Source organism: Scyliorhinus torazame, chromosome 17 (genome assembly GCF_047496885.1).
Source record: "Scyliorhinus torazame isolate Kashiwa2021f chromosome 17, sScyTor2.1, whole genome shotgun sequence".
NCBI classification, from domain to species: domain Eukaryota; kingdom Metazoa; phylum Chordata; class Chondrichthyes; order Carcharhiniformes; family Scyliorhinidae; genus Scyliorhinus; species Scyliorhinus torazame.
Genome location: NC_092723.1, coordinates 184846006 through 184859515, shown reverse-complemented (window position 1 = coordinate 184859515; position 13510 = coordinate 184846006). Strand labels below are relative to the sequence as shown.

The following is a 13510-nucleotide window of genomic DNA, read 5'->3' as shown; positions in this document are numbered from 1 at the left end:
GTAATAATATGAAGCTTTGCCAAAAATGACTCTTTGTAGCAGTTCTCAAATATGAAGTACCTAGGTGGTTTGTAACCAATACATAATGTTCCTGAATCTGATGTGAATAGGGTCAATTGGTACCAATCTTCTAGTATCTGTAAATTTGCAGTTCAGTTTTACATTGCACACTTGACATTGTAAGTCAGACGAAAGACTTTTCCAGAAACAATTGATTAAAGATCTGAGATTATCGAGGATTGTTATCTTCAAGTTGCGAATCAATGGGATTTGGAGATTGCTGTCTGTGAACACCACATGGACTCCAAGCATTTGGTATTGGTAAGTCAGCCATTGGGTCTACAGTGGAGAAATCTGGGAAAGGAAAACAAGAGAAAATATGTTGAGGGAGATATGTTGCAGCATTCCCCAAGGCACTAATTTTAATGCTGTACAAGATTAGAAACCCATGTAAAATAATGTTAACAGTTGTATTTTGATAAACTTGTTCTTTCCTTACTAATGCATTTTGTTTTCAATTGTGTTTTAACATGAGGGAATTTTCTCATGAAAACTAATGCTAGATTTTAATAACCTTTCTGATTAGCAGATTGCAGAACGTTGGAGAGCAGGGCCATATATCCTTATTGGGTCACAGTTTGGCAGCGTATATCTCTGTACTAGATAAAGAAAGACTGCGAAAGCTGACCACTCGGATCTTGTCAGATTCTACGCTCTGGTTGTGCAGACTTTTCAGGTAATAGTTTTTATCAGTGCAAAGCATGTGTGACTACATATTATTCCATTTAAGAAAATTGAACAGTAATATGAATCCATAGAATCCCTACTGGGCAGAAGGAGGCCAATTCAGCCTATTGCGTCTTCATCGACCCTCCGAAAGAGCACGCTACCTAAGCCCTCTCCACTGCCATATCCACCAAACCTAAACATCTTTCGACCACGGGAGGAAACCGGAGCACCTGGGGGGAACCCAGGCAGACATCGGGAAAACATGCAAATTGTGCACAGTCAGTCACACAAGGCCGGAATTGCACCAGGTCCTTGGCGCCGAGGCACCACTGTGCTAACCACTGTGGCACAATGCCACACAATACACCATATGGTGCAGCATGTTACAGTCCAGCATTCTCCCACTGTCCTTTTAATTATGCTAGCTGTGTGGGAATTCAAAAAAGGAACTAAGAAGAGTAAAGAGAGAGGGAGATCAGAGAAATAAAATCTGAGGATAATTTAAAAGGGAATCCAAAAATCTTTTATCATCGTGCATAATATAAAAGGAATGGCACAGCTTATGAAGGATAAAAAGAACATGTCTTGTGGAGGCAGAGGACATGCTGTGCTACTGAATGTGCCTTCACAAGAGAATGAGGTTAATGTGCAGTAAAGGAAGGGGGAGTAGAAATATTGGAGGAGTAAAATAAATTAACATTCGATTAGCAAATTATCCGGTTCTGATGGGATGCATCTTAAGTTGCTGAGAGAAGTTTGATTAGTGATGGCAGGAGCTCTGATAATCTTTCAGTCTTACTTGGATATTGGAAGGCTGGGGAATTTCCGATGTTGCACCTCTATTAACAGGGAGAGGGATAAATCTGAAGGCCAGTCAATCGAATGTAACTGCCAGAGACTTTGGTCAAGAGCGAAATAATTCTCAGTTGGAGAAACAGGGTCCGTCAGCTTGCATTTGTTGAAGGCAAATTCTGGCCTGCTAATCTGACTGAGGTCTTTGAAGTGCTGGGAAGCATTTGATGGAGTACCACATTCCTGACTAATTGAGAAATTGAAAGCACATGGAACCAAAGGAATGCTGATAACTGGTGTGTATAATTGGTTAAGGATTGGCGACAGTGGTGCATGAACATTTTTTTGACTGGAGAGAACTATGCACTGGGATCCCCAGCTGCTGGTATTAGGAGCTTGCATTTTTCGTTTTCTATACATTACCCAGATTTGGTTTTAAGGAGTACAGTTTCAAAGTTTGAGGATAATACAAAATTTGGTAATGTAATGGTGAGGAAAATAGTAGAAACAAGGAGTGTCAAGGCATCATGGGCTGTTGGCACGGTCAATTCCAGCCCCACTTGACCCCGAGTCGCAACACCGGTAAAATTAGATTTAATTTAAAATACCCAAGGTCCTTGGCTGATCCCAATAAACTCCAGTCATAAGGATTGTAACTTTAACACAAGTAACCTTTTATTATGGACAGTATTATAATTAAACGGACAGAAGATTTAACTAACTATCTAGTGTCTTTCCCAATCATCACACTTTCTCTCTCTCTCTCAATCGTGTGTATATCTATATGTATATACACAAACAAGTGGGAAAGAAAATATTAATACATTTTTAAAAATTTGCCCATGGGATGTGGGCGTCGCTGGCTGTGCCAGCACTGATTGCCCACCCCAGAGGTGTCTACTTCAATGCCAGGAGTATACAAAATAAGGTAGGGGAACTGGCAGCATGGGTTGGTACCTGGGACTTCGATGTTGTGGCCATTTCGGAGACATGGATAGAGCAGGGACAGAAATGGTTGTTGCAGGTGCCGGGGTTTAGGTGTTTTAGTAAGCGCAGAGAAGGAGGCAAAAGAGGGGGAGGTGTGGCGCTGCTAGTCAAAAACAGTATTACGGTGGCGGAGAGGATGCTAGATGGGGACTCTTCTTCCGAGGTAGTATGGGCTGAGGTTAGAAACAGGAAAGGAGAGGTCACCCTGTTGGGAGTTTTCTATAGGCCTCCAAATAGTTCTAGGGATGTAGAGGAAAGGATGGCGAAGATGATTCTGGATAAGAGCGAAAGTAACAGGGTAGTTATTATGGGAGACTTTAACTTTCCAAATATTGACTGGAAAAGATATAGTTCAAGTACATTAGATGGGTTGTTTTTTTGTACAATGTGTGCAGGAGGGTTTCCTGACACAATATGTTGACAGGCCAACAAGAGGAGAGGCCACATTGGATTTGGTTTTGGGTAATGAACCAGGCCAGGTGTTGGATTTGGAGGTAGGTGAGCACTTTGGGGACAGTGACCACAATTCGGTGACGTTTACGTTAGTGATGGAAAGGGATAAGTATACCCCGCAGGGCAAGAGTTATAGCTGGGGGAAGGGCAATTATGATGCCATTAGACATGACTTGGGTGGGATAGGTTGGAGAAGTAGGCTGCAAGTGTTGGGTACACTGGATATGTGGCGCTTGTTAAGGAACAGCTACTGCGTGTTCTTGATAAGTACGTACCGGTCAGGCAGGGAGGAAGGCGTCGAGTGAGGGAACCGTGGTTTACCAAAGAAGTGGAATCGCTTGTTAAGAGGAAGAAGGAGGCCTATGTGAAGATGAGGTGTGAAGTTTCAGTTGGGGCGCTTGATAGTTACAAGGTAGCGAGGAAGGATCTAAAGAGAGAGCTAAGACGAGCAAGGAGGGGACATGAGAAGTATTTGGCAGGTAGGATTAAGGAAAACCCAAAAGCTTTCTATAGGTATGTCAGGAATAAAAGAATGACTAGGGTAAGAGTAGGGCCAGTCAAGGACAGGGATGGGAAGTTGTGTGTGGAGTCTGAAGAGATAGGCGAGATACTAAATGAATATTTTTCGTCAGTATTCACTCAGGAAAAAGAGAATGTTGTGGAGGAGAATGCTGAGACCCAGGCTTTTAGAATAGATGGCATTGAGGTACGAAGGGAAGAGGTATTGGCAATTCTGGACAGGCTGAAAATAAATAAGTCCCCGGGGCCTGATGGGATTTATCCTAGGATTCTCTGGGAAGCCAGGGAAGAGATTGCTGAGCCTTTGGCCTTGATTTTTATGTCATCATTGGCTACAGGAATAGTGCCAGAGGACTGGAGGATAGCAAATGGTGGTCCCTTTGTTCAAGAAGGGGAGTAGAGACAACCCCGGCAACTATAGACCGGCGAGCCTCACGTCTGTTGTGGGTAAAGTCTTGGAGGGGATTATAAGAGACAAGATTTATAATCATCTAGATAGGAATAATATGATTAGGGATAGTCAGCATGGCTTTGTGAAGGGTAGGTCATGCCTCACAAACCTTATAGAGTTCTTTGAGAAGGTGACTGAACAGGTAGACGAGGGTAGAGCAGTTGATGTGTATATGGATTTCAGTAAAGCGTTTGATAAGGTTCCCCACGGTAGGCTATTGCAGAAAATACGGAGGCTGGGGATTGAGGGTGATTTAGAGATGTGGATCAGAAATTGGCTAGCTGAAAGAAGACAGAGGGTGGTGGTTGATGGGAAATGTTCAGAATGGAGTTCAGTTACAAGTGGCGTACCACAAGGATCTGTTCTGGGGCCGTTGCTGTTTGTCATTTTTATAAATGACCTAGAGGAGGGTGCAGAAGGGTGGGTGAGTAAATTTGCAGACGGCACTAAAGTCGGTGATGTTGTGGACAGTGCGGAAGGATGTTGCAGGTTACAGAGGGACATAAATAAGCTGCAGAGCTGGGCTGAGAGGTGGCAAATGGAGTTTAATGTAGAGAAGTGTGAGGTGATTCACTTTGGAAGGAATAACAGGAATGCGGAATATTTGGCTAATGGCAAAGTTCTTGGAAGTGTGGATGAGCAGAGGGATCTCGGTGTCCATGTACATAGATCCCTGAAAGTTGCCACCCAGGTTGATAGGGTTGTGAAGAAGGCCTATGGAGTGTTGGCCTTTATTGGTAGAGGGATTGAGTTCCAGAGTCATGAGGTCATGTTGCAGCTGTACAAAACTCTGGTACGGCCGCATTTGGAGTATTGCATACAGTTCTGGTCACCTCATTTTAGGAAGGACGTGGAAGCTTTGGAGTGGGTGCAGAGGAGATTTACCAGGATGTTGCCTGGTATGGAGGGAAAATCTTATGAGGAAAGGCTGATGGACTTGAGGTTGTTTTCATTAGAGAGAAGAAGGTTAAGAGGAGACTTAATAGAGGCATACAAAATGATCAGGGGGTTAGATAGGGTGGACAGTGACAGCCTTCTCCCGCGGATGGAAATGGCTAGCACGAGGGGACATAGCCTTAAACTGAGGGGTAATAGATATAGGACAGAGGTCAGAGGTAGGTTCCTTATGCAAAGAGTGGTGAGGCCGTGGAATGCCCTACCTGCAACATTAATGAACTCGCCAACATTGAGGGCATTTAAAAGTTTATTGGATAAGCATATGGATGATGATGGCATAGTGTAGGTTAGATGGCTTTTGTTTTTTGACTTCCCATGTCGGTGCAACATCGTGGGCCGAAGGGCCTGTACTGCGCTGTATCGTTCTATGTTCTATAATGAAATATTAGGCCAGATGACTAAGTCATGGTTAAGAAGTAGATTTTAAGGAGTGTCTTAAAAGAGGAAAGTGAGATAGAGAGATGTAGAGAGGGTATTCCAAGGCTTTGGGCCCAGGCAGCAGAAAGCACGACCACCAATGTTGGTGCAATTCAAGTTGGGAATACACCAGAGGCCAGAATTAGAGCAGCACAGATTCCTTGGAGGGTTAGGGTGCGAGAGGAGAATAGAGATAGGGAACGGTGAGGCAATAGGGGAGGGGTGCTGGTGTTGATCGGTGATGCATAGACTGCAATTTGGTATGTCAGTTTGCAAGTACAGAGCAGAGATGTAAAATAATTGGCAAAGGAGAAATGAGAAGCACATTCATATACCTCTGCTGCTCTCCAATCACTTAGTTGATGTACCATTTGTCAATGTACTCTGTCAATTGATTTTTATTAATTTGTCTGCTGTGTACGTACTGTGTACGCTCCCTTGGCCGCAGAAAAATACTTTTCACTGTACTTCGATACATGTGACAATAAAAAAATCAATCAATCCGGAACGTTACATGAACGGTGAAGCAGATTCTGTTGGAATTTTCAAAAGACAATTGGACATTTTGCTGAAGAAGGCTGGTTTGTGGGGTTAGTGGAGAAAAGCTGGGGTTGTGGGATTAAACTGGAGAACAAGAACAAGATCACAGGCACAGTGTGCTGAATTGCCTCAAATGCTGTAAGATTTATCATTCGATGATATAGACACCATGGGACAGGAATCCTTTGAGCTTTCTCACCCAAGCGAGTATCATCAGTTCCGACTGTCATTCTGGTTTCCAGATTTCCCATCTGACTTCACAAGAAGGGTACATTTCTGTGCATTACTGTGATGAGAAAGCATAGTTGTACTCAAAATATATTTGTTATCGAGCACATGCATGCACACCAGGGATTAAAGTGCAGGATGATGAGTTGAGGGCTGAGCTTTGTTCTTCAGGTATGAAAATGGTTCTGCCTATTATCACGAAGATGATCGAGAAGGTCTGCTAAAAGTCTGCAAACTCATCATTCATTCAAGCTATGACGACTATGCAACAGAAGGTTTTAACGTCCTGCATAACAAATCTCCTGTCCTCTATATTAGCTCTGCCTGTAGAACAGGCCTGGGCCAGTATATTTGTAACCAGGTAAATGCATTACTTTTGTTAATATTTTATATTCAAATTACATCTGAAATAGGGTTAATTGCAAACTATTGGTTTTGGGCCAATATATGATCAAAGGGTCAGATGTGAATGGGCACATAACTACAGATATGAGGGAGCCATCCAATATATTTATTAATTCATTCTTTACCACCCATTATTTGGAATAATCTATATTTTCAGTTCTATGTTATTCTTCAGTTCTGTTTCTGTAGGTTTCCTAACATTCTGCCCTTTTGAATTGACTGCACAAGTGAAATATTAGAGATGGGGAACAATAGGGGTGCTTCAACACTGCTGACATTAACCTTCAAAATTGTAGTGAAGCATTATGCTTATAAGTCTCAGGAAATAGTGACACCAAATACCTTGGGTGGGATTTTCCAGCCCTTCTCGCCAGGGGGATCTTCGGATCCCACCAAAGATGACCCCCCCCCCCCCCGGTGGGTCGAGCTGTCTACCAGATTCGCGTGCGAGTGTGATATTTAACACCTGACCTCTATTCAGTACTATGTTGCTCAAGTTTGAAAGTATAGATATTTCCAAAAATTACAGGAAACAATTGGGCGGAGTTTTCTGATTTCTTTTCAAATTGTCACCTCGGGTGGGAAAAATGGAGTGTCGCCTGCCTGCTGTGCCGACGGCTTTCCATGCCATTCTTCTGACCGTTTGAGGGGGAAGACGTGAAGGGGCAACATCAAGAGCCCGTCCCACCAGAAACTTAGACTTTCAAAAGATTGGGGCCAGTTTAAAAAGAAAAGAAGAAAAGGGACAGCCCACGGAACACGCTGAGAATGGGAAAATCCCTTCTTATCTTCTCCGCCCCCATGTTTAACTTTGTTTACTTCAAGTTGTTGCAATACCATTAAATCTCTAATTACTATAGTTAAGTATTATGGCCATGCCAGTATAGTTTCCACTTTGCATGTACTCTTCATAGTAGGTAGAAGTGAAGACCACTGGAGACTATTTCAGTAAATTGTAATTTCTTTGCAACACCAAATGTATTTTTATTTTGAAAAGAAAAATGTATTCATTTCAGGAAAATATGGCCATATGTTATACTGAAAATAAATTGTGTAAATTTTCCCTGATTGTAGCTTGGTCTTCCGATTTCCTGTATGTGCAGCGTGCCTTGCAACACCATGTTTGGATCTCAGCATCAAATGGTAAGTTCTTGATTTGTAATATTGACAGGTAGAGGAGGAATGGGAATTCACACCATTAGCCCTTGCAACAAAAACCTGTTTGGCTGGGTTGTATTTTCTATCCTGTCCTTCATGAAATACTTGTATAACTCCTGCTGCCTGCAGATCAGTTAGTAATATCAAAGGTCTTTCACACACCCTTTCACTAGCATTAAGGCTTGTAAGCTCCAGTTTGCCTTACTGTAATGGTTTGTCATTTATTGCTTTGACAGGATGTAGCCCTACTGGAAAGGCTTATTAAAGATGATATTGAATGTGGAAAACTTCCCCTGTTACTTGTAGCAAATGCAGGTATGTAATAAAGCATAGAGAAATAATGATTTTATATGCATTGGCACTTCAGTTACCCATACTTCCAATTGCCACATTTTTATTTATCCATATGAATTTTCATTAGTCTCCTACAGAGACTAATCAGATTTGGCATTCTCAAAAAATTCAGATCACAGTCCTAGTGTCAGCTAATCCCATAATTCTTATCTTATTCTCTCCGCTACCAACCATTCCCTTAAATCTCTTTCTCTATGCCCTCATCGCCATCAAATGCAGAGAGTTCCTGGATTTCTTTCTCACTAAGATTCAGTTGGTTGCCTCTGCTCCTATTCCAAGCATCACCAACAACTGGTCCTCCCTTCGCCCAGCCTAACCCTGGTCCTGCATCTTTTTTCTCGTTTCTCTCCTATCTCCCTTTATGCTCTCTCCAAGCTCAATGTCTCCATGATGTGATCCACGGACATGGAGTCATCTTCCACAAGTGCACTGGCACCCTGTTCTATCACTGTACTACCTTTTATGTTTCTCCACTACCTCCCTGTCAAATTGCTTGTCCAACATCTTGCCTAAGATGGACCACAATATCCTCCCTGCTAAATATTGCAAAAACAATGTCTTCATGTAGCTTCACCTGCCTCTACATCAGACCATTTGCTACTGAAACCCATCCTTCATGCTCTGTAAATGTCCGCTCAGCCAATACTCTGCACCCTGTGTTCTATCTTGCTCATCAGTCACTTCTATCCTTGCTTATCCACAGGGCCTCCTAGTCCCTTTAAAGCCTCTAGTTTAAAATTTTTGTCATACTAAATTCCCTTTTTAAATTATGGGCCCTCCCTATTGTTTCCACCTCCTCCAACACTACAACCCCTTAAACCTTTAATTTCTCTGATCTGGATGTCTTGTGCACCTGCTTTCCCTTCACCCCACAATTGCCAGCCGCGCCTCTGGCCTTTTTGGCCCCGTGCGTTAGAATGGCCTCCCAAAGCCCCGACAAAACTTCTCTTTCCCCTTCTTCAAGGCCCAACCCACAGTCCATCTTTTTGACTGACCTTTTGGTAACCCCTCCTAGCATTTGCTTCTTTGGCTCACTATCCATTTGCCTTGGGATGGTTTTCAAGTTGTTAATCTGCTGGCATGCAGTCACCTATACCACATGAGTACCATAGGCAGTATTTATCCTCACCAGTAATCGTGTCAGCAAACTGCATTTCTGACAAACGAGAGTTGCCAACTCTAAACTAAAGTACCTTTATTTAAATGTAGTTCTCACCAGCACGTTAACATGCTTAAACAGAAAGGCTTTGTATTGATGTTAAAGTCACCACCTCCATTGACATCAGTGCTATAGAGACTGCCAATGGGGTGGCTGGAGGTGATATTTGACGTATGTTAGTTTAAATGGGTCTCCTAGACATGGAGTTTTTTTTTTTAACTTTATTTTAGGCACACCAGGCGCAGGACATACAGATAAACTTGCACGGTTAAATGAACTCTGCAATCAGTACAAGATGTGGTTACATGTAGAAGGGTAAGAATAAGCACTTTAACCAAGTTCAATGCTAAATCTAATTAACTCATTTACTTCAAAATGTTCTTGGCCTATGAAAATGCCACATTATTATGTTGCATTCGTGTAATAAAACTTAACTTTATTAGTGTCACAAGTAGGCTTACATTAACTGTGCAATGAAGTTACTGTGAAAATCCCCTAGTCGTCACACTCCGGCGCCTGTTCGGGTTCACAGAGGGAGAATTCAGAATGTCGAATTCACCTAACAAACACGTCTTTCAGGACTTGTAGGAGGAAACCGGAGCACCCGGAGGAAACCCACGCAGACATGGGGAGAACATGCAGACTCCGCACAGACAGTGACCTAAGCCGGGAATCGAACCTGGGACCCTGGCGCTGTGAAGCAACAGTGCTACCCACTGTGCGACCGTGCCACCCACACCAAGTTAACAAGTTACATGAAGGTTTAGTGCGATCAGCCCAAAGAAATAGTTGGCGATGGAAGCATTTTAAGATTTTAATTTGTACGTATATTCAGCTGAGAAATTGATGTGCCCATTAAAAATGAATAAATTACATGTAACTAATTTTAACATTGTTCTCCAACAGGTAACTCATTGCTTTGGTACTTGTAGTCCTTTTCTTGCCAAATATGTGCACTCAAAATTGAGCAAAAGTACAGTGGTGACATGTTAGGATTTTGCCTATGCCAGAATTTACACAAAAGGATTAGAGGTCAGTGGGCAAATGCCCATATGTAATACTGAGTCATGAAGACCAGGAAGGTTGATCCCCAATCTGTGTTGATCTCGGCCGAACTATAGGTGTGAAGCTACAGTATCTCCAGGTTAGACAGGGGAAGCAATAATCTGCACAGTCAGCAAGGTTTTGTATTCCATTAAGTGCCCTCTTTTGACTGACCTCTGGTGTGTGGCTAAAATTAGATTTATTTTTCTATTGCAGTGTTAATTTGGCCACGTTGACACTTGGTTACGTTTCCTCATCCGTACTGGTTCGTAACATTTTTGGTTTTAAAGAAGTAGTTTGTTAATTTTACTCATTGTATTATGCTTTATATGATCCCTGGATGCCTGTGGAATTTCTGGCAGATTAAATTTAATATTTAGTGAGCCAGCACGATGAGACATTCTAAGACAATGCAAAGAACAAAGAAAAGCACAGGAACAGGCCCTTCGGCCCTCCAAGTCCGTGCCGACTGTGCTGCCCGACTAAACTACAATCTTCTACACTTCCTGGGTCCGTATCCCTCTATTCCCATCCTATTCATGTATTTGTCAAGATGCCCCTTAAATGTCACTATCGTCCCTGCTTCCACCACCTCCTCTGGTAGCGAGTTCCAGGCACCCACTACCCTCTGTGTAAAAAAAACTTGCCTTGTACATCTACTCTAAACCTTGCCCGTCGCACTTTAAACCTATGCCCCCTAGTAATTGACCCCTCTACCCTGGGGAAAAGCCTCTGACTATCCACTCTGTCATAATTTTGTAGACCTCTATCAGATCGCCCCTCAACCTCCGTCGTTCCAGTGAGAACAAACCGAGTTTATTCAACCGCTCCTCATAGCTAATGCCCTCCATACCAGGTAACATCCTGGTAAATCTCTTCTGCACCCTCTCTAAAGCCTCCACATCCTTCTGGTAGTGTGGCGACCAGAATTGAACACTATACTCCAAGTGTGGCCTAACTAAGGTTCTATACAGCTGCAACATGACTTGCCAATTCTTATACTCAATGCCCCGGCCAATGACGGCAAGCAGGCCGTATGCCTTCTTGACTACCTTCTCCACCTGTGTTGCCCCTTTCAGTGACCTGTGGACCTGTACACCTAGATCTCTCTGACTTTCAATACTCTTGAGGGTTCTGCCATTCACTGTATAGAACAATGTAAGCAACAAATACAAAATGGAGGGAGACGCCTCTGGAACTTTGTGCACTATGGATAATTACTTCAGAAAACTGTGAGATTAAATCCTGTACTTAATTTGGGAATAAATCCTCAATGTTTGACTTTATCTTTATATGGCTGTCAATAAGGATTTACTGTTTAAGACTATATTAAGGTGTGGATAGTACAGATGTTTAATTCTTGTGTTTATAGGCTGCAACTAAATGTGACAGCATGACCTTGACTTTAGGACCTTGGTTAGGCCTCCCAGCCGTGCCTGCAGTGACACTATATAGACATGAGGATCCTTCACTGGTAAGAGCTTTATTGCTTCAAGTCAAACATGCATTAAGAATTTATATATGTATATTTTAGCTTCATAAATTTAAAAGATTGTACGGTCTACAATAATTGGAAACTGCTATTTTCTGTGTTAATGTAAATAACTCTGCACCAAACATTGGATAACAAATCCAGAAAAATGTCCAATTCAAAATTATTTTAAACCATATTTTTATTGAAATTTTAACATCCTCAAAGGAGAAACAATTCCCATTACAACAATACCAATACAAATATCAGAAAAAAACAAGCAACAACAGTAACATGAACCCCAACAACCATAATACTGCCCAGAATAATTGTTCCCCTCACTGACCTTACCCCCCCCCCCTCTCAAAAGCTAACAGTGACCAGCTCTTTTGCAAATGAACGGCTGCCGTCTACAATAGAACCTGTCAATTGACCTTCTTATCGTAACTTGACCGTCTCGAGGTACAGGAATTCCATTAAATCATCCAGCCATGCTTCGGCACTGAGTGGTGTCGCGTGCCTCCAGCTCAGCAGTGTTCATCGCCATGCCAACAGTGATGCAAATGCTTGCGCATCCGCCCCCCGTCCTCAGCTCTGGTTGGTCCGACACTCCAAATACAGTGACTATTGGGCAGGGCTCTAAGTCCAGATTGAGGATTGCTGATATGGTGCGGAAAAAGGACCTTCAATAGCCCACCAGTTTGGGACAGGACCAGAACATGTGCGTATGGTGAACAGGCCCTTTCGAGCACCGCTCACACTTATCCTTGACCCCCTCAAAAACCCGACTCATCCTGGCCCTGATGACGTGTGTCCTGAACACAACCTTTAGTTGTATCAATCTCAGTCTCATGCAGAATAATGTAGCATTTACCCTACAACAAAATGGACCCTAGCTCCTCCCCTCACCTGGCCTTCACCTCATCCACCGACACCTGCTCTTCTCTCATAATCCACCTATAAATCCCAGATGTGCTGCCCTCCTCTTCCGACCCGCACATGAGAGAATCCTTTCCAGCAAGGTGGATGGCAGTGCCTCGGGGAATGTTGAAAACGCTCAGCTGACAAAGCCCTGCACCTAAAAATATCTGAACCTATCCGATCTCCCAAGCTCTGCTTTCTCCTTCAACTCCTCTCAACTCGCAAACCATCCCTCCCAAACCCTTATCTGTCCATCCCCTTAATGCAGCATCCACTCTCGCCGGCTCAAATAAGCGACTCCTACAGATTGGGGCCCACTTTGACATCGACCTCAGCTTGAGATGCTGATGTAGTTGCTGCCATATTTTTAACGTGGAGACAACCTCCAGATTCACAGAATATTTCGCCGGCGAAAAAGGCAAGGATGCCGTCACCAGCACCTCCAGACCTATTCCTCTCCATGACCCAGACCCCATCTGTACCCAACTTACTTCCTGATCCCCAAACCACCCCAGCACTTGTAGACATCAGATTTCAACGACGATTGTTTAAACTCTTTGTGTGTCTATCATCAAAGGTTTTATTGAGCTCTAGAATCTTTGGTATAGTTAACGATTATTTTAGTCTCTAGCTGCAGGCCTCACCACAAGTCAGCCGGTTGAGAAACTTCGAGCTTTGCCCCTCTGGCTCTCTCTGCAGTACTTGGGACATGATGGGATAGTTGACAGGATCAAGTATGCTTCTCAGCTGGTAAGTGTCTGTTTATTGTTTTAGCATGGTATTTAACAATCATTAAGGAAATCATGAATAATACTCTCCGATACATGATGCTCCAAATTTGGTTCTGTAAATACATCAAGACAGACATCCCACCCACAACATTTTGCCTTTGGGCAGCATACAGAGCGACTTTAGGCTGCTTAAC

The 13510-nt window shown here is 43.0% G+C and overlaps 1 protein-coding gene across 6 annotated transcripts in view; it reads left to right on the top strand.

Moving 5' to 3' along the window:
• The window catches only part of pdxdc1 (pyridoxal-dependent decarboxylase domain containing 1), a 111481-nt gene that overhangs the window by 62161 nt on the left and 35810 nt on the right, over positions 1–13510 (top strand). For 4 of the 6 annotated variants that reach the window (XM_072481822.1, XM_072481823.1, XM_072481824.1 and 1 more), the window contains exons 5-12: positions 587–736; positions 6245–6434; positions 7553–7621; positions 7873–7951; positions 9380–9464; positions 10410–10458; positions 11566–11667; positions 13210–13335. In XM_072481822.1, coding sequence (XP_072337923.1) covers positions 587–736; positions 6245–6434; positions 7553–7621; positions 7873–7951; positions 9380–9464; positions 10410–10458; positions 11566–11667; positions 13210–13335 — 850 coding nt within the window. The remainder of the gene's footprint in view (positions 1–586; positions 737–6244; positions 6435–7552; positions 7622–7872; positions 7952–9379; positions 9465–10409; positions 10459–11565; positions 11668–13209; positions 13336–13510) is intronic. The other 2 variants (XM_072481825.1, XM_072481821.1) reach the window with 1 other exon arrangement.